The sequence below is a fragment of the Drosophila yakuba genome, chromosome 2L, assembly GCF_016746365.2.
Source record: "Drosophila yakuba strain Tai18E2 chromosome 2L, Prin_Dyak_Tai18E2_2.1, whole genome shotgun sequence".
Classification (NCBI taxonomy): Eukaryota; Metazoa; Arthropoda; class Insecta; order Diptera; family Drosophilidae; genus Drosophila; species Drosophila yakuba.
The window spans coordinates 16,243,259-16,264,954 of NC_052527.2; the positions used below are offsets into that span (position 1 = coordinate 16,243,259).

The 21,696-nt window shown below is 43.4% G+C and overlaps 1 protein-coding gene across 1 annotated transcript; it reads left to right on the forward strand.

The window, feature by feature from the left end:
• The first annotated feature begins 1,403 nt into the window (after positions 1–1,403).
• Positions 1,404–21,696, forward strand: LOC6528445. Its single transcript, XM_002089455.3, has 13 exons — positions 1,404–2,522; positions 12,380–12,501; positions 12,560–12,803; positions 14,133–15,735; positions 15,816–15,985; positions 16,057–16,484; positions 16,549–16,949; positions 17,009–17,335; positions 17,396–17,579; positions 17,640–17,799; positions 17,864–17,990; positions 18,055–18,200; positions 18,263–21,696. The coding sequence occupies exons 2-13, from the start codon at positions 12,410–12,412 to the stop codon at positions 18,569–18,571; spliced, it is 4,191 nt and encodes a 1,396-aa protein (XP_002089491.2). The 5' UTR covers positions 1,404–2,522; positions 12,380–12,409; the 3' UTR covers positions 18,572–21,696.

Sequence of the window (21,696 nt, forward strand, 5' to 3'; positions counted from 1 at the left end):
GTATCTCGATGGTATATAACTAGATAGACATTAGATAACTAGTTTCTAGGACTCTTGTACTTCGTAGCGCCACAAGGATGCACACATACACTAATGCACGCGTCGCAACTCTGTGCATTTATCTGCCTCTAAGGGCGAGCATTTCAATTGCACCTGTTAACCGTTGGCTAAATTTATGACTTTCTTACTTGTTGTTGCGTTCTCTATTGTTGTTAGTTGTTGCTCAGCTGGAAGTGCGAAGAACGAGAGAGAACGAGTGAAAGAGAGGGTTAAGCGCATTAAGGGAAGCAAACACACACACTAATGCAATGAAAATACACCACACAGTAGTAGGAGCCAACAACATGGAATCTTAATTCGCACACAAAGCGCATTATTCGAGCAGAAGTGAAGGGGGGATGGTACCCCCGCAAGCCTCCTCATCACCGCCTTGCTAACTCACCTTGGCAGGGGGTGGTGGGCGGAGATTCTGAGGAGGGGAGGGCAGCCAGCTGTCAGCCGGCAAATGGCTTTCACTTTCCTTTCACAGCAATCCGAGTGTGGTGAGTACGCTGCTCGCTTTCTATCTCTTCGCCCTTAACTCTCTTTTGCTTCAAGAGAGAATAATAAGGAAATCTATCATTGGTAAATAATATACACCAGATGAAGTTTTAGAAAATGATCTTGTAGTGTTTCAGTAAAATGGATGCGTCGAATTTTTAAATCAAGAATATGTTTAAAAATAAAATATCTTGCATGTAGAGCTGTATAAAAATATTTTCTGATATGTATGTACATTGTTACATATATATTTATATCATTCTGCAATTTTTTTTAATCATTTTAAAGATTTTACTTCAACATATAATAACCGTTGATAATACTCTTCAATAGTCTTTATGAATACCTTTAAGGTTACTTAAACTTAATCTCATTGTTATTTAGCTAGTATGCAAGGTGCAACTAGTCGTATACGTAATTTTGCAAAATATTTAATGTTCTTTCATTTTTTCAATGCCGTATACACGTTTACTAGTAATATTAATAAAAGTATTAATAATTTTAAATAACTTAAATTCTTCATAATGCAATAATGTACAAAAGGTAACGTTTTGTGGATGTTACCTTAAGTATACCATTTTACATGCTTTATGAAGGTACCTGCTTTCTTTGAAGGTACTTAACCAAAATATTTTGCCATTACTTTCACTGTAAGTGAAAGCAATAAGCTTTTAAATAATCCACTAATCTGTTGCAAAAACTTCGGATGCCTTGGAAATTAAGCTACAGGCTCAGCTTCAAGTGCTCTCTTTCTACCGGCAAACTCACCACGCCCCAAGAGCGGGACTTATAGCCAAAGAGAGAGAGAGGCTGTCTGAGGATGTGAAAATTGTAATTGAAATTCCAGCGTCGCTGATTCGGCGCCTGCAGTGCGTAGGCGGTTGTCGTTGACTGACGTCGTGGCCAACAGCACGTGCTTACCGAGGCGGCGCGTGCAGCAAAAAGGAGTAACAGCAGCTGTAGTGGCCCACAACAACAACAACAACAACGACGGCAGCAGAAGCATCAGCAGCCGAGCAGCCAGTTGAAAAGCTACACACAGAGTATACAACACACAGCGCTAGTATCACAACAACAAGCTCTTTGGGCTAGGCCGCGAGAAGGGAGGTGACGAGCGGGGAGAGATTTTAACTTGAGTGAAATACAAGCAGTTGAAGAAGAAGCAGCAGGACAATTCACCAAATTGCAAATGTGTGTAAATACACAGTGTGTGAGCAAGAGGAGGGATGGAGAAAGGAACTGGGATAGAGAGTGAGTTAGTGGGAATGACAATGAAAACTCGACAATAAATTAGCTGTAAACTGCACCTTGTTATTTGCACATGAATTGAAAGTGGATTATATATTTTGCTATTATATTAATAACAACACACAAAAGGAGACCAGAAGAACCAGCAGTAATCAAAGTTAATTTACCAACACAAGAAACGTAAACGTGAAATTCTATTTACGCAAATAATGCTCCGCAAGGAGCGCGGAGAAGAAAGAAGAAGACGGGGCGAATAAGTAGGCAACATAAGAATTAGGAGCAGCAGCCGGAGAAGCAGGCAGCGCGCAAACAGGATACTTAAAATATCAAGGCAAACACACACACAAACACGAGTACACACGCACACGCACTTGCCCGAAGGAGGTTCATATTTTTGGCGAAAAAACACAAAACCACTGCACGAAATAAATAGAATATAAACCCAACAACGCTGAGGTGTATGGCCCAAAGGCAAGGCAAACAAACAGAGCCCAAAAAAAGAGGAGAAGAAGAAGCGAAACATAAAGATGCCAAAATGCTGGACGGAGATTGATGCTGGCTGCCAACGAACAGCACCCACTACAACAACAACCACAAGCACAGCAGCAGCAGCAACAACTGCAACACAAATAATAAGGCCGAGACAAACGACAACCAAGAACAACAGCAACAAGAGCAACAGCAGCAGTGACAACCGCCAAATGTGAGCAGACAAACGACAGCAATCGAGATATGTAAGTAACGCATACAGACACACGTCCGACAGTGAAGCTTCCATAAATGCCAGCTTTTACTTAATAAATACATGAGGAAGACAACGTTCCTATTTTTTTTTTGACAAATTAGTGCATACTTTTAGGTGGCAATTGTGCCGCGAAATTTCCAAAGCTGTAAGGATTTTTTTGGAAATATAAAAGAATACAATCGTAACATTCTTTAAAACTTAAGCCACAATTGATTTTTTGATTTATTAAATACTGTTGCGCCCGTTCGTGCACGTTGTGTAGGTTATCATAGTGCCGATATGGTAATATAGTTGCAACATTCCTTTGGTTTTTTATTTTATTTTATTTTTGCTTGCTATAAATGTTAGACGTTGGGATGGAACAGTCTATGGTGGCATTAATGAATTTTATTATTAAACCCGTTACTCGTAGAAAGGGTGTACTAGATTCATAAAAAGTATATAACAGGCAGAGGGAAGCGTTTCCGACCATATAAAGTATATTTATTCTTGATCAAGATCAATCCGAGTCGATCTGGCCGTGTCCGTCTGCCCGTCTGTCTGTCCGTATGAATGTCAAGATCTCAGGAACTATGAAAACTAGAAAGTTGAGATTGAGCATGCAGACTCCAGAGACATAGACGCAGCACAAGTTTGTTGACCCATGTTGCCGTGCCTACTCTAACGCACACACTTTTGAAAAATGTTTTCATATTTTTGCACATTTTAGTTAGTCTTGTTGAATTATCGAAAAATTCTTTTGACACGCCCACTTTAACGCGAAAAACTGTTAGTGTTGAAGTTTCTCCTTATCGTATCAGATAGTCGGGCAAACCGACTATAGCGTTCTCTCTTGTTTTATTTTATATAAGGTGCCCTTTTTTGTGATGTGTAAGATTTTGGAAGGCATAAGGCTTACTAATCTGAAGGGGAATTCTACTCTACTTGCATAGTTTGTTTATGGACAAGAGCTTGGACCAAGAGCTTTATGCTTATTTTTACAGCATTTAAGTGTGAAATGATGTGTTAGCGAATTATTTGACTTAGGCACGAACATTCTAAGCTTCCAGGAGGAGAGAGAGAGGCAGAGCGCAAGAGACAACGGGAAAAAAGAGAAAAAAGGACGAAGAGTGAGGTGAGAGAATAAATTGGTTGAACCTTAGACCCAGGCGAGTTGAAGTGGAAAACAAACAGGACAACAAGGCAGATACACACACACTGACACACTGGCACACAGCACACCTATGTGTGTCTTTGCCACACGCACACACACTCACACACAGCCTACAGGGAATCACACTTAAGTGCCACGTTGCTCGCTACCCAAGTTGTATCAACTTGTGCTATCCCAAGAACCTCGGCCAGTCGCGCAGCATTTGAACTCAATTTGGAAGGACCAAATACCAACACACTCGCACTCACACTCACACTTACAATCCCACTCACACCCGCACGTAGGACAAAAATCGATGGGACGAAAAGAACTGCGAAAAGCGGACAAAGGCAAATACAACAATTTCCCTATTTGGTCCTTGGCTGGCATTAGCTCATCAGGTTTTTCTCTATAGGCCTCAAATCTGAATTAAATACTAAATAACTAAGCAACGCTTTGACCAAGCTTCGAATATTCATTTTTCCATAAATTCCGATTCACGCTAATGAGAAATCAATTAGAAGCGTCTGGATCCTGAAAATAATGGAAAAGAAGACAATGGATTTTGGAGTTCAGCGGACGGCCAAAATTGCATTTAAATGAGCTATACGACATTTTATTAATTAAGAAACCGTGGTTCATCATCACAACAGTTTTATGATACTCATTCAGGAATTTTCTTTAAAAAAAAGTGGTCTACATTAATTTATTGTACTTTTTTTGGTTTGCATCGCAAAGTACAGATAATACAATTAAATTGTGAAACGATATCTTGCTGGAAACTCGTTTAAACTTATTTGTGTTTAGCAATAAACACACTTTGCATACATTTAGTATTTTCTCGTGAATCCGTCTTTGTTGCAATAAACACAAAGGCTTTATTAATTTTTGCTAAATTTTTCCATGTACATCAAAGCTTTTTGTTATCACCTTTAATTGTTTAATTAGTGTTATCCTATAGGCAACATGGACTCTTATTAATATGCAAATATTTGATCTTTAACCTACGCAAAAGGTAAATTGCCAAGGAATTTATACAACAAATGTATTATCCTGGCAGCCCAGATGCAGGAGCGAGAAATCGCCCCAATCTAATGGAACAGATAAATTGCTGAATTCGACTGCTTTGATATGATTTTAATGAATCTGAATCCGAGGCAACAGTCTGCTTGATTTTAATTCAAAGTGGGCGGTGGGGCGGTATAATTAAATTCCTCAGAACAACCGACTTCTTCTTGAAGAAGCAGCTGCAGCTGCTCTGTGGCTTGTGTGTGTCCTTGAAAAGTGAACCCAGTTGCCACCCTGCCACCACACCCTTTTTTTAAGGGTTCACTGGGATGTCAACTGATTGCTTTTGCAATTTCAACGACGTTGGTCGAAGCATTAATTGAGAAAGGAGGTGCGAGTGCAGCTCGCTACCCAGTTGGATAACACATGGATAACAAACATGTGTGGAGGTTGTCTGCCGAGAAGCACTCATAAATTACTACCCACAGGTAGGGAGGTACCTATGCCGGTTGAGGCGTCGAAGTACGAAAATCAATTTCCGCTTAAACCGTCGACAACTCAGACAGTCGGACAGCAAAACGGCTAGCTGGATTCAAAAGGGGCTGGCTCCACGATTGGGAATTGTTTCTCCGTTTCACCACATTGCCCGTCCTTCCCACTGATAACTACGGACAGCATATGGCCCCAGCTGTGTGGCTGCTCCACTGCTCCACTGTACGGCTGCTCCTCTACGCGACTGTCTGCCGTTAACGGTTTGATGCACACGATACGGGGGACAGGTACCCACTCCCAGTTAGGCAGCTAGGGTACACTTAAATAAAAGTGCGACGATTGAAACTTATTCTTATTTTGAATTTACTTTTAATTATCACTGTGGACAGCAGTCCACGTAGAGCATAGGTATAAAGCATAAAACTATAATAGTGGATCTAGAAGAATCAGCGGGGAAAAAGCTAAAGTAGAAATGAAATATCCCTCACAGAAAAACGTTTGATAAATATAATAACAAGTTAAGTTAAGTCTATAGAAACTCTCAAACGGTACAATGAATAATTTTGATCAAGCGCGCGGAATGAGTAAACGTGTTTTAATTAGCTCTAATGTAAAAGCAATCTCATCTTGATCTGATTGCTCTTCCTTGGTGGCCTTAAGTTATCGGGAAGGTAGTGAACAACGAATGTATTAAAATCCTTTTAAAACTCTCCACCATCTTTAACCAATTTTTTTAACGAACTTGCTTTTGTCAAAGTGATTATACACCCTGCCCTGCCTAATCGTCACTAGAATCAGAATGCATTATTTAAATTTCTGAGAGGAACAGACGGACATGGTTAAGTCGATTCGGCTAGTGGTTCTAAGCAAGAAAGTCTACTTCTTGTACTTACTATTACTTATCTTTGCGATTAATTGCTATTAGAATAATAGGGTTCGGCGTGTATGTTGATACTTTAAAATTTTTTTCAAAAGTTAACATTTTTGCACTAGCTTTGTATCAAAAGTTCATATGTTACTATTCCTCCAAAGCCCGATTTAAAAGAAGCAAGTCAAGATTTTTTTGAATGTCTGCGAGCAGCCCCAACCTCCGCTGTACTTCCGCTTGCGTGGTTCCATCTATTTGCACACACATCGCCAGCACCACTGGCTGACAGACAGGCAGCCATCAGTGCTCGGCCAGGCATCATAAGCCGCACCACATCGCATGACGCCACATCTGCTGGCCTCCACACCCGCTGCCCATCGAGGACATTGCGAGCAGCGCCACGTGCGCCCATTGGGATGTCAGAAACAAAGCGCCAGCACTGGCGCATTGACTAATGAAAGTGGGGCTGGCGACCCAGGTGGGCTCCACACCAGACCAGACTTGGGCAACCAGAGGCTGGATGGAGCAGGCTCTGGCTCTGGGGGGACAGGGGAACAGGGGGCCGACCATCCTTGATCGGAACGTAAGTTGACAAAGAGGACAATGGCGTTGACGATGACAGTAAATCCTGTTCGTTCAATGTATCCAATGTATCCGTACACAAATACTCGTCCACTGAATTGAGCGAACGCATCCAGCAAATTGCTCAATGCCCACCATTGTTATCGCCTATGGGGCTGTGGGGCAGTGGGGCTGTGGGGCTGTGGGTTGTGGCAGTTGCAATCCTGATTGACTGACTAACTCAGTGACATACTAACTGACAATTTGACTGACAGAATATGCATGTAAGCGGAAAAACTGTGCATAACTTTCATTTATATACATGTTATGTTTAGTATACAAAAGAAAAGTGTCTAACAGCTGATATCAAATTAATATTTATTTTATTACTTGCATATTAATGTAAAGCTGTGTCACTTAATTCAGTTAGTTGAGCCTTTCAAATTCAGAAGATAGGACTAGAACTGGAGGGCATTATTCTATTTGATTACAAGAGTCCCAATGCAGTGATAACTACATAGAGAAGAATGAGTTTTTTTCTTTTCCAGTGCCAAGTGCTATTTTGTAATACTGTTGATATATTAGACAATTAACTGAAAGAACTTCGTACAACTTTATGAAAAACATTGACTCGAACCAAATAAAAGGCCAATGCTATCGAGCATTTGTTTTCCATGCTGGCTGCATTGCATGTGGCCGATTGACTGCTGCCGGAAATGAGACTCAATGAAGTGGATGCGTAGAGATTGGACTGCGGTGCCTCGCCGGCACCGCCGATAAGCAGGCAATAGTAAACAGACACCCATCGCTGATGATTGTCAGTCGACGGAACGCCCTTTGAAAGTGAGATGGAAATGGAAATCGAATCGGGCGTCGAGCGGAAGTGGGCAAAGCTGGAAGCCCTCCTGCGCGTAACCAGCTTAAGCTCTAGCGCTGCTTGGGGTTGCCCCCAGCTCCGCCTTTTTATGTTCCCCTCTCAGCCCCTCACTTACTTTACTTTACTTTAAAGCCATTCGGGGCACGCGCTGGCTAGCACACACACGCACTCACGGCACACAATCGCATTATGGCGCACACTATCGCATTGCTGATTGCACAATTACCAACAATGGCACTCTTGTTCTGCGCGAGTGTGTGTGTGTGTAGGTCTCTAATATTTTGTTTGTTAATTGTATGGGCGTGCCAGGCGCCACGCCCTTCGGCCAACCTCTTCTTTGTTCCTGGCTCAGGAACAACAATTCTGCATCTAACTCCCATGAATGTGTTCTGAGTGCGTTACGCAAGACCAGTGGAAAATTCCCAGAAGGTCGGATGTACGTGCATGGTACATGAAGATAATATTATGTAGTCCTTTTTAACAAATCAGGTATGGAGCCTTTATACATCATTCTATGTTAAATTTGCATAGGCCGTTTGATTTTTTCAGTATTCTATTAGGAATCAAAAAAACATAAATGACTATAACCAAATGTTACCAGTTGTTGGTAATTTTCCTGGACTATAGTTACGTTTATCTTGTTACAGTTCTTATATCTAATTATTATAAAATCTACATTCGTAGCATTTGTTTACTTAATTACGATTGGATGTAAAAATGGTAGCTATTTTATGTGTTAGCTAATAAGAAGGTTCCCTTCTTTGTAATCTTCGTATAGGGATTATGTTGTGTAGAAATCAAGCAAGTCTGCTTTTGTGGCTTTTAGGCCTAGTTGGTCCATATCGCCAAGTTGGAACAATAATTTTCTGGAAAATAAGAAGCCTGCAACGAAGCGCTAGCTTGCTTCTCTTACTGAGCAGCCAGTATACATATGTCCTTCGTTTCGCGCTGTACATCGCGACAATATTAGTTAAGTGGTCGCGAAAAGTCAAGCAGGAATCTAGGGTGAGACCAAGGTATTTAGTTGACTGCTCATTAGGAATGCCTTAAAGCCGTCATCTGCCTCGTATTCGCATTCTGGCGCGTGTGGTACGTAGGAAGTATGCTACACAACTATTAAGTTATCTAATTGGCCTGCCGATGCACTTCTAGATTCGTTGAAAAGTATGTAACAGGCAGAAGGAAGCGTTTCAGACCATATAAAGAATATATATTCCTGATCAGGATCAATAGTCGAGTCGATCTGCCCTGTAAAAGCTAGAAAGTTCATATTAGGCATGCAGACATCAGAGCAGGGCGTTAGATTGGGCGTGGCATCATGGGTCAAAAAACTTGCGCTGCGTCCTATGTCTCTGGAGTCTGCATGCTCAATCTCAACTTTCTAGCTTTATAGTTCTCGTCGTTTATACGGACAGACACGGACACTGACAGACTGCTATTGATCATGAAAATATATATATATACTTTATATGGTCGGTAACGCCTGTTACATACTTTTCAACGAATTTAGTATACCCCTTTGAAAAACGGGAATAATTTTGATGTCTCTCAGGCTTTTGACAATGTCTGGCTAGATGGTTTAATGTTCAAAACTAAAACAATGCCCAAAAAAAACCAACAAACTCCCTAAAGAGAGCCTAAGCTGTACGTTCTTTATACAGCAGACATACCCAGTGGGTATTACCCACTACCCATACCCACATGTTACTATCGACTTCTAGGGTTTCCGACTACACAGCGATTTTAAGTTAATCCAAATGCCCTGTACAAGTAACAATTCAACCTTCTTGGCACAAAGTGGCCGTGGAGAAGTGGCTATCTGACTGCCAATTAAATAGGACAAATGAACAAAAATATATGCATGTGATAATTATGGTGTCATAAGTAGTAACATTAAAATAATGCAAGGGGTCCTTTAAAGATACTGAGGACAATCATTGGAGCATCAAAAACGAATATATCCAAAAAGACCAGAACATAAGATCCGTTAGTAAATTAACTTCACATTCTAACGCGGTCCTTCCTCAGGTCCTTCTTTTTCCAGAATAAAGATCAAAAGACTGTTAAATGTTGTATATAATTAGGATTGTACAATTATTGTTAGGCTCATAATTTCTGAGAAGATTCTATAAATAAAGCAAACTTATATAGAAAAAGACGTAATTTATGTGTGCGACAGACAAATGGGAACGCAACCAGTGAGGGGCCATAAATTTAAATTATACCCGCCTAAAAGTGAATGCGCAATATGTAAAAGGCCAAGTGCGTGCAAAAATTGCCGCCAACAAAAATTTAAGGAAGCTGCTTGAGGGGCTCACACGTTCCATTTACGTTCTGGCCTGGCCAGAATGTTTTGGTAATGAAATTCCTAGGACTCCGTCTTGGAATTTGAATTTGGCCGGCACCATACATACCATGGGGCTGATTGGACGACTGGAAAAAGCGAAAGATGTCCGGCAGACATACTGTAATTGGCTCAAGGCTTATATAACTGGGACTCATGTGGCGCCTTTTTAATGATTTCCTTTCAATTTAGTATGTGTGTGCCTGGGCTACATAGACTTACGAGTATAAAAGATTGATTATGCCCAATCCTCTATTTTTGATATTAAAGGGGGAGGCCAAGTGGTTGCCTAGCTGAATTCATTGCGTAATGCGAGGAATTCAAAAGCAAACTGATTAAGGGGAGTGCCAGCCGCAAGTTCAGGAATCTAGAATGCTCTTTGACTGCCCAGTTCAAATTGACTGTGCTAATCTTCTGGGAAAACTCTGAAGTCCTGAAGGCCTGTATTTAACTGTGTCCTGATTAACTCGGAATGCCAATGCCATTGCTATTGCCATTTCCATACGCAATGTGTAGTTTTGTGCGCCAGCATTTCTATGGATAAATATTTCTATAGACCACCGGGCGTATACTTAATACTGTTTAGCAAAGCAATCAGCAGGCGTACACGGGAACCAGTACGAGTACTCGGCCTGGACAGGATTGGAATTCTAACCTTTTTTTTTTTGCATGTGACAGGGCCGAGATTTCAGATTTGTGATTGGAATTTGAGCGGCTGACACTTGGCAAATGCGCCAACAATTTGGGTAATAACCTTAAATTCAAATGCTGTTGCCGGGACTACTCGGCGTCTGCCTTCGACTTAATACAATTTAAAAGCGCCGTAGACCCATTTTTGATTTCACCATTCCTGTGCCCGGAGTGGGTTTGCTTTTGCGTTGCGAATTTGCTGCTGAATTTGCTGGCAAACTTGCTGGCAAAGCGAAGATGGGGATTGGGCCGACACAAAAGCAAACAATTTATGGTTCATATGAGCTTGGAATTGGTGTTCAGCATACAAATGCCGAGCAAATAGAATTTGTGTGTTTATTCAGTCCTCGACGGTCCCCCGGAAACGTGGACCCTAATAGGAGCACTCTATGCATACCCATCTGCGGCTGGGTATTTGCCCTGCTAAAGTGGTGGAAGGTCAAATGCTTGATTGTTAGCACAGCCGCGTAGGTATAATTGCCATAAACGATTATGATCTCGGCGAGAGTTTGGAAACAAGTTAGGGCCATCGTTTGTTAACTGGCAAACGTGATTTTGGTATTCTCTCCAATAATGTCTGTATTCAATTGTGTAATGAATTGTTTAATTATAACTTGAAGTTTAATTATAAAAATTTATTTAATCCTCCTTCCATTTATTTTTTCCGCGCATGTACGTTCTCTGCAGATAATAGTTCATTTATATATGAATCGAAACAATAAAACTCCTTAAGGTATCCAAAAGTACAACATGATTTTGAGAAAATAGATTGAGTTCTTCCAAGTTAGATGCCTATATCACTTGCCAACCTGCTCTTATGCTCACAAACCTCACCTCTCCGAACTGATGGGATAAGACTAGGGTCAATATACGTCCTTGACACATTGTGATCTCCGGTGCCTGACCTCTCCCCTCTGTCCTCTGCCGTCGACCACGTGAGGTTGGTCGGTGGGCGTGGCGCTTGTGGGGGGTGAGCGCTTTTATTTTGCTCGGTAAATTTGCGTTGCGGTTTTCAACCTGTTACACAACAGCAGTCCGCAACATGACACTCGCATCCATGCAGCTGATTGAGATAGGTCATAGTAGCACTGTCTTGAATATGACTCCATAAGCTGTTGTTGTTGATCAGCCATCGCTTTAAAGTAAAAAGATAATTTTAAAAGTTTTCTATGTTTTAAACTAAACACAAAACCAACAGGAAGGGAACTAAGTTCCACAATCCGAGATGCTCATTTCATTGCATTCAGTACAGTTTATGTATATTATTTTCTGCACAATATTTACCACTTCCGATTAACTGACTTAATTTAACCGTGCAGGGAAACGCAGGGGCAGTCAACACGCCTCCAATTGTGCCTATGTGTCTATGGTGCAGTGTGGCTAAAATCGGTTCGAATCGGCTTTTGGCCACATTTTATAAGCATTGGGATGGGGAGAGCCGCGCGCGGGGTCCATTGTGCTGTGAGCCGACTAATGGCATCCATTAGACACAAAAGACCAAATTGCTTAGCCCGATTCCGATGGCATCAATATGCCCACCGCACATACTAAACGCATGTATGTACTATGTATATCCCGGCACAAAAGCACACAGACACACTGCATTTATTTCAACTTTTGTGGCATCTATTGTCACGTGCCGGACTGCGAGTGTGTGGGTGTGTGGGTGTGTGAATGTGTGAGTGGGGGCCATTGAGTAATTGATTTGGATTCCTGTGGCCAAAAGGCCCCGCAGCTATTTGCATGAACGGAATCATTCTGGTCTGTGGGGCATTTAATGTTCCGCATGGAGCAGTTCTCTTTCGATATGCATGGCATGTACAACGCCGGCGAAAAACAAAACCTGACAAATCCTATCCGCTTCTCCTTTGCAGACCGACTTCGAAATACCTCGCGATTAAGCCATGAACGCACTCGATATGAATAAACAATTTCTGAGCGTCTCCCAGGACCATCATCATCAGACCTCGGTGGCGGACCAGCGGAGTCGCTCAAGGTGAGTTGGTGCCGCACCATTCAAATGCCAGATGATGCACACTGAACCTTCTTTCCAGATCGGAGCGCGCCGCCAGCCTGGCGCTGCCTCTCAACTCGCTGCTGGACTTCTACGACAAGCAGCAGGAGCAGTGCAAGTCCGTGACCCTGCTGCCGTTGCCCAGCAACTCCGGCGGCATCAGCGAGAGCAGCGACCTCACCAGCAGCAACAGCATCGTGCGGCGACACTCCTCCCACTACTATCCAATGCTCGAGGACAAGCAGAAGCCGTCGCAGCTGCCCCAGGCAGCCACCGAAATGCTTGTGAGTAATATATTTATGTTGAAAGTCATGAAACTGAAAGGACTAACCAAAAATGGTTCCATTCTAGTAATACTAGAATACTTTACCAGGATATTCAGTGGCCTCTAGGGAACGACAAGCTCCATATACTAACTAAATATCAAATACTTTAAGCCATAAAGATGATCCAGAGCATGTTAGGGGTAGTTAGTCTTAAAATTGGTACTTCAAGCATAATTGAACAGACAAAATCGGAACTAAAAAAAAAATTCCGAAGATTAAAGGAAGTCAGGAAAGGTGATAGTTACCTTTACCCGGCTCAGAATTCATTAAGAGAGATCTTTGTGGAGAATCACTTAGTTTAGCATTATACGAGTATTCTTATCTACCAATTTATTCACCAAAATTAAGATAAAAAGGTGGTGGCTGGATTAAAAAAGATTTTAGGAGGTAACTTTATAAAGATTATATACGAATGTATAGAGAGGACTACATTTCAAGCGAAATATTCGCTTCCCGCGAAATATTCGAGTTTTTCCTTCACAATACTCTTTTATTTTTAATAAAGTTTGGGAAGTGCACAATACAATAATGCTCTTTCAAAAATAAATAATCCTGCTATTGCTCTTTACTCGGGGAAGTAAACAAAGCGAAAAGTTGCCGTAGTTTTGCAACCTTCAAGGATGCAGTATTCAAATTTAATTACATGCTCATCCAAGTTTGGGTTATTCGACTGGCGGTCCACAGTAGGGTGTTTCGAGTGATGGGCAGAGGAGGGATTAGCCATAGTTTGGCTTTGCATGACCCAAGAGATCGAAGTGGACGGCAGCCAAAACCACTTGCCTCTTACTGATTCATTTTGTAGCAGAACCTGGCATAAAATCCCCCCGAGTTATTATTTTGCTGCGCGTCAGAATTTCTGCGCTCGGCTTAGCGAGGACTTAGTCCTTCCCCCCCACTTCATCCTCGGCACCTGGCTGAGGCTTAAGTTGCAGGATATTGCTGCTGGATAATATTGCCACAGTGGATGATCAGAGTGGTAATCATTACAGTGGAAAATGGTTTCTACCACCAGGGACTTGGAATATTATACTTGCTTCAAATTATTAGTTAACAAATTATATTTCCTATATACTTATAAGTGCATCATTGTTTGTTTTAACTATCTCATATTTATTCTTAATAATTTAATTATCAAAGGAAATTTCTACACAGTGCCCAGTTTAATTATGCAAAAATTCCGTAAAAACTAGTCATATTTTTTTTATTTTACATTCACTTATGCGATTTTCCACTCTTTTCTGTTGGTTTACCTCTTTTACCTCGAATTTCCTCATTTTTCGCTGGCAGGTAAACATGACGGAGCTAAAATATGGCCAGTCAGCGCACCAGAGGGCCATCGCGGGTGGAAGGCAGGTCCATCAGCACCAGCAGCACTTGGTGCGGGTGGACACCCCAGTGACGCCCCCGCCTCCCATTCCAAGGCGTCTGCTGCGCGGCAAGTCCTCCTGGCAGGCGTCGAGTCACCCACTACCACTCTCGGCTGGCGGACAGGATGGCGCCAACGGCACGGGCACAGTATTTGTTTATCCGCAGCCAGAAGACGTGACCGCAGAGGCAGTAGTCCGGGGATCAGGCGACGGACAAGGAGGAGGTACCGGGCTGCAATCAGCACTGCTTGTTGACATAGCCACACGTCCGGCGTCCGGATATGCGGATGCCGATGGGATTTCCGATGATGACCGCATGAGTCTGGAGAACTCCGTGTTCGACGAATCGCTGACATCCACGCCCGTCAAGGTCGCCGGCTATTTGACCGGCCGCTACGCCGGGCTAAGTCACATGGCCAAGCGGGCGCAGCGCTCCTCCAGCAGCACCGTGGATTCCGCCTACGGCTCATCGCTGGGCGGGCACAGTGAGCGGTTCGCCAGCAGCTCGACTAGCGTGGACTTTCGCAGTCGCTTTTCCTCGGTGGACACCCAGTCCTCGCTCGATGAGAAGCCTCTGTCCAGTTCGATTGACACGCCGGTGGCCAGAGATCCCAGGGAGGCGTACAGGGAACGTGCTGTGCTTAACGATGCCATGCATAAGCTGAATAACAACAACACCAGTCTGGGACTTGCCCTTTACACGGCCAGCAATAACAACAACAGCAGCAGTGTTGGAAGTGATGGTTCCAAGCTACCAGTGGTTCCCGCCCGGAAGCAGCCGCCGTCAGCGAAGGGCTGCAGCAACAGCAACAGTAACCACTCGACCGGCGAAACTCAGTCCCAGAGCTCCAAAGAACCCAGCAGCGTCTCGGCCTCGGCCTCCACTTCGTCCGCCGCCTCAGCAGGATCCAGCACTATCTCCAGCGGCACCATGTCTTCTTTGTCTGGGCCATGTCCAGCCGTTGTGCCGCCCACTGATTTTATTACCAAACGTCCAGGGCCACCAGAACCACCATTACGGCAGGCAAACGTATTTGATCCAGTGGAGACGGGATCGCGGGGTCACCCGCCGCCTCCTTTAACTGTGCGGAATAAGCTCGTGCGCAATAAACCGCCGCCAATTACGTACCCTCGGATGCAACAGCGCCAGGACTCCACGCTGTCCAGCGATAGCTACTCAATCAGCTCCAGTCCGGGCTACAACTCCAAGCTTATGGAAGCGCCACTGCTGGGTTCCCAGCAAGGGGGACGTAAGTCCAACGCACCCGGCACCGCGCAGCGCCAAACTCCGCTCATGGATTTGGCTCCCACTCGATTTCTAAGCGGCGGCGGCGGAGGCAGCGGAGGACGCGGAGGTGGCAAGCAGGCTCCAGTAATGCCGCCACCAAGGAGCAAGATTAACTTTCGCCAGGACTCGACCATCTCAAGCGACAGCTTTAGCCAGACGTCCAGTCCGGGATACAATTCGAAGCTCATGGAGGCGCCGCTGCTGCCCTCGTTGTCCGCCAAGCGGCTGTGCAGTGGTGAGTACAAGTCCTTTCAATTCCTTCCAATTCCCCGGGCTTTGTCACAGGACTCCTCTGCCTCTCCTCTGCCTTTTCAGCGCCAGCCCCGATCGTGTGCCGTCAGGGAGTACAGCACGAGCCCATCGAGGAGCTGGAACCGCCGCAGACGATCTCGCCGCTTCATAAGGCGGCTGGGCAGCCCAGCAGTCTGCAGACCATCGTCCGCTTTCAAAATGGAGCACCGCACACCATGTCCTTACAGCATCAGGTAAAACATTCATTTTTACAAAAATATTGTATGATATTGTAATGATTATATCCTACCACCTTCCATCACAGATTATTAACCGGCGCAAGAGCTCCAATCCGTACATCACAAACGGCCGCTTAAAGTTCCGCCTGTTTCAAATCCTTATCAACGCCTTTGCCCTGCTGGCCATCGCCGGAGGTTTGGCTGCCTACTTTAATGCATATCCGACTATAAAGTTCGTGAACAAGACTATCATCAACACGATTCACGTGGAGGACACCACAAGTTTTGGCAAGAATCCAGCCCCAGGCACATGCCTTCCCATTATTGTGCGATTTTGCCAAGGTCCCCAGATTCCCTACAACTACACCGTGTTCCCCAACTATATCGGCCACTTCGGCCAGTTGGAAACGCAAACGGACTTGGATTCCTATGAGGCCCTGGTGGATGTGAGATGTTACGAACTGGTGTCCCTGTTTCTCTGCACGCTTTTCGTGCCCAAGTGCGGGCAGAGCGGGTAGGATCTAAATTTTTTTGCTTTTACTCATTAATGATGGTCACACATATGTACATACGTATAGGGCCACGGTGCCACCTTGCAAAACGCTCTGTACGGAGACAATGCGCCGCTGCGGCTTCTTCTTCGACGTTTTCGGACTGAGTCTGCCCGAGTACCTAAACTGCAAGCTCTTCAAGGACTTTCCCAGTTCCGAGGACTGCGTGGGGTTGGATGAGGTTCGTGAGGTGATGAGAGCCGCTACGCATCCCAAGTGCGATGGTTTCCAGTGCGACCAGAACCGTTGTCTGCCGCAGGAGTACGTGTGCGATGGCCACCTGGATTGCATGGACCAGGCGGACGAGGCCAAGTGCGAGCGGTGCGGACCAGACGAGATCTACTGCGGCGACAACCAGTGCATCGGAACCAAGCACATATGCGACGGCATCACTGACTGTCCCTATGGCCAGGATGAGCGCAACTGCTGTAAGTAAAGGGTTATTGATTTTAGCTATGACCTAACTAGTTCCATCAATCACTTTTAGTGAGGCTAAGTGAGCGGAACGGCGATGTGGGCACCGGGGTTCTGGAGGTCTACCGCATCGGTCAACGGCAGTGGATGCCCGCGTGTGTAAAGAACTGGGATCGAGCAGTATCGCCCAGCGCAGTGTGTTCCATTCTGGGCTACTCGGCCGTGAATGCCACCAGTGTCCTGACCCAACTTACTCACCGCCCACTGCTGGCCACGGTAAATGTGTCCACAGACATTTGGAAAATGTACGCCAAAAGAAAGTCCACCTTGATGCAAGAGTTTGCCAACTGCAAGAAGACGGAGGATTATCCTATGGCCGATCTAACGTGCTCCAATTATGGTCAGTGGGTCTGGGTGGAAAATCCGCATCATGCTTTTACTAATTCATTATCTATTTCAGAGTGCGGACGAGTAAAGCGGGGTAGACACAAGCCATCCAGACGCATCATTGGAGGAACCCAAGCCAATCCCGGCAATTGGCCATTCCTGGCTGCAATTTTGGGCGGTCCGGAGAAAATTTTCTACTGCGCAGGCGTCCTAATATCAGATCAATGGGTGCTCACAGCCTCACACTGCGTGGGAAAGTTAGTTAAATTCTAGGTATGCTAATATGTTGGCCACTAATTGAGATACTTGTTTGACAGCTATAGCGTGATCGATTTGGAGGACTGGACTATTCAGCTGGGCGTAACGCGTCGTAATTCTTTCACCTACTCGGGTCAGAAGGTTAAGGTCAAGGCTGTAATTCCGCATCCGCAATACAACATGGCCATTGCCCACGACAATGACATAGCTCTCTTCCAAGTGAGAAAATCTAATAAATTAGAATGTGTCCTTTGGTTTCTAATATTTTTGGATACATTTCCAGCTTGCCACGCGCGTTGCCTTTCATGAACACCTGTTGCCCGTATGTTTGCCGCCGCCGAGCGTGAGGAATCTGCATCCTGGCACCCTGTGCACGGTCATTGGATGGGGGAAGCGGGAGGACAAGGACCGTGAGTCTACTTGACATAATCTCCGGGTTCCGCAAGATCGATCACACTCTTCTTTGTTCCACAGCCAAGTCGACGTATGAGTACATAGTGAACGAGGTGCAAGTGCCCATCATCACGCGTAATCAGTGCGACGAATGGCTGGACAACCTGACAGTGTCGGAGGGCATGGTCTGTGCCGGGTTCGATGACGGAGGCAAGGATGCCTGTCAGGTAAGCGATATTATTCCCTATCCTGAACGTATATTTAAGACCGTATATAACCCAAATACCAGGGAGATTCGGGCGGTCCGCTGCTGTGTCCGTATCCAGGGGAGAAGAATCGCTGGTTCGTGGGCGGCATAGTCTCCTGGGGCATTATGTGTGCGCATCCTCGTCTGCCGGGCGTGTATGCGAACGTGGTGCAATATGTGCCTTGGATACAGGAGCAGATTGCGAAGCACACACGCCCCATTAAAGAGGACCGCGTTAACAAGTACGACCTGCATCCAGGAGGACCCGACATACTATCCAAAATAGCCACTGATCCAATGCGTGAGGGTACTCACCACTACACTCATTCCAGGACGTCGTCCAAAAATTAATCCTTACCACGGCTTACAGATTAGACTCTGCAAAAAGAGCCGCAGTCAGGACTAACTGGAACAGAGCATATCCATGAAACGATTGCACAAATTACGAAAGTCACATGGAACCCATGTGTCCTGTAGGATACATACATATATTTTGCTATTGAACTTACGGTATTAGCCAACCGACTAGTATCGATTTGGGCAACATAATCATGTGTCAATTTGCCGAATTTATTTGTCAATTTTTTTACAAACAAAATTTTTATGAACCCGAAACCCCAGACAATTTATAACCCAGACAAACCGAAGAGGGGTACGAACACATGTCAATACATATTGCAAACGCGATTTATATATTAACACGTAAAAGGAAAATAACTGTCATGTACCCGATATCTAATTAATAATTGTGTCTAAATACCCCGAAACCCAGAATAGAATTCAATTCTGTAGCTGAATTTTGTGTTGAAAGGTTCCGGTCAAAATGAATCCTTTACTATAATAAGTATTACTTGCGACGGGAAAAATTATGGTAATCGAAAAAGAATGCAGAAAAATATTGTGAAGTATTGCTATTGAGTGTTGAAAATTAAAACAGGAGCAAATATAAGCAAATCAATTGTAGAAAATGTAACTATAACCAAACAAAAGAAAACAAGGAATCATTGCTGATCTTGGGCATTTGATAGATGTAGCAGTAGACTCCTCACCAAACCCAAATATGCTGTCTTAAAACAATGAATCTAAAAAAAAAAACAACAATAAGAAAGTGCAGTTGACAATAATGAGAAATGCACAATAAGCAACTAAATGCGTTTAGATATAAGTCATGAAAATAATAACTACAATGCGTGGGTTTCAGCTTTAAAGAACACAAACGAATGGAAAATCGTTGCGTCTGGCAGATGTCAGATGTCGGATCACAGATTAGATCACGGATTAGAAGGAATATACTTATACACATAGCATACGAATCGACTATTTACGTGGTGATCTACAGAAGGTATACACCCTTCTATGGTAGAAATGTCAATGTAACTTAATATTTAGAACTATTTACACGCCAACGCACCTCGTTTGTCAAGCCCACTTAGACTGGCCGCTTAAATCGAAGCTCGAGGTATTGCCCTGATTTCGATCTCTACTCATCCATAACCCAGGTGTGTCATCTGGAAGATATAATGCTTGAGTGCAGACATTCGTAGGCACGACTATTTTGCAGAGGAATCGCTCCTAAGAAAATGTAAAATACGCGTAACTAAAGACTCAAAATCGGTTGTTTCAACAAACACAACACACATAAACACACCGGAGCTTCGTGATGTGTACAGCTTTGATATTGTTTTTGAGTTGGAACCGCAACAGAAGAGCAACCCGAATTGGGTCGGAATTTCAGGAGCTCCATGTTATTGACTTATCGTTTCTAGTTTCTAGCTAAAACCTGTTGAAATGCTTTAAAGAGATTGCAAATGTATAACCGATCACTACTAGATCTAGTTGGACATATTATGCCTATCAATATATATGCATGTTTTGTACAATCAGTTTACAAGTGGAAAAGTATTATTAGTCTTAACGGGGGGTTAAATGAAGCGCATATTACACAAGGCACACGATGTTTTAGGCGGAACATGAACACAAACCAATATGTAACTGAAATATATACAAGAAATATACATATAACGGATACATACATACATATATTCTATATATATATTGTAGTGCTAGCTTTTAAGCAGATGTGATGGTGTCTAAATTTATACATGCATATTATCAAGCGAAAAGTGTAAAGCTTAGATTATACTCGAGACAAATCTGTGGGCTGTTGTAGATCGAGCATACTAGCTATAAAAGCAGAGGACAGATCCAGGACAATACAAACTTAACAAAAAGATATACCCATATTATAGAAACTATGCTTCTAAACTTCGATATCGTACAGTGCATCAAGACATGTCCGTCTTTTCCTGGAACTCGCAGGGGTTTTACTACCAAGCGAGCCTGAAATAGTAAAGTAAAGTTTTGTATAAGCTTCAGATGCAATGGCGTGAAATCACTGCAGATTTCAGGATCACATCGGATAAATATACATAGTTTGTGTTTGAACTCAGGCAAGACTCCTTTGCTGTTGCCTTGAACAGTAAGCCACCCTTTCACCCTTTCAGTTTTCTGGGGTTCACTCTCCTAACCCTGAGCATTTACGATCACACGGATCATGGCGAGCTATTTTTATACACCCCATGCTCCGGGCTACTATCAAAACGCTTAGCTTTATGTACATTTAGACTAAATCGAAACACAACCCATATATTATATATATTGTAGATGTAAAATGCTTAGCATTGGCGATTGGAGTGAGTGAAATAATTTACACGCGTCATAAATAGCAGACTAGATAATTACTAAGTACAATACGCAAACAGTTGATACTCAATCTCAGAATCGCACATCCTAGTTGAAATTCTGCGCTTAACGGGGATCGCCCCCAAGGATTCGATTCAGTTTCTCATGCTCCATGTGAATGGAGGGACACTACATACGAGAACAAGCCCCAAAAAACAAAGAACACAAGAATTTGTAGCGAAAATGTTATGTGTAGCAAAACCAAAAACCAGGAGCTGATTAAAAAACTAGTTGAATTTATATGTGTCGCGCATAATAATGAAGCATAGTATATGTACTCACGTATCAGAATATTATATGTAAATGTTTAAAGACGATCATTTGATGAAAAGCACTTGTTATCTATGCACAGACGGAACTTTGTGAAGAATTTACAATAACAAACTTTGACAATAAAGACAAACTGAATCTTTTCCTGTGGCTGGACCAGCGCATCGGAGGCATTGAGAATTTATGAAAAGTTTTACATTCAGATCTTGAAGTTTTGACGCGAATCGAATATTGTTAAAAATTTATTTTTGAAAACACAGGGAGGAAACCATGACAATAAAGCCGGCATATCACCAATGTCCGACAATAACTGGGAAAGTGCAGTAACCTAAATGTAACTACATAAAGTACACGCAGACACGTATAACCAACTAAAAGCTAAAAGCAACATGTCATACCAAACATGATATATACCTACAAACATATATTATATAAATGTTAATAAATAAATGTATAAAACCATA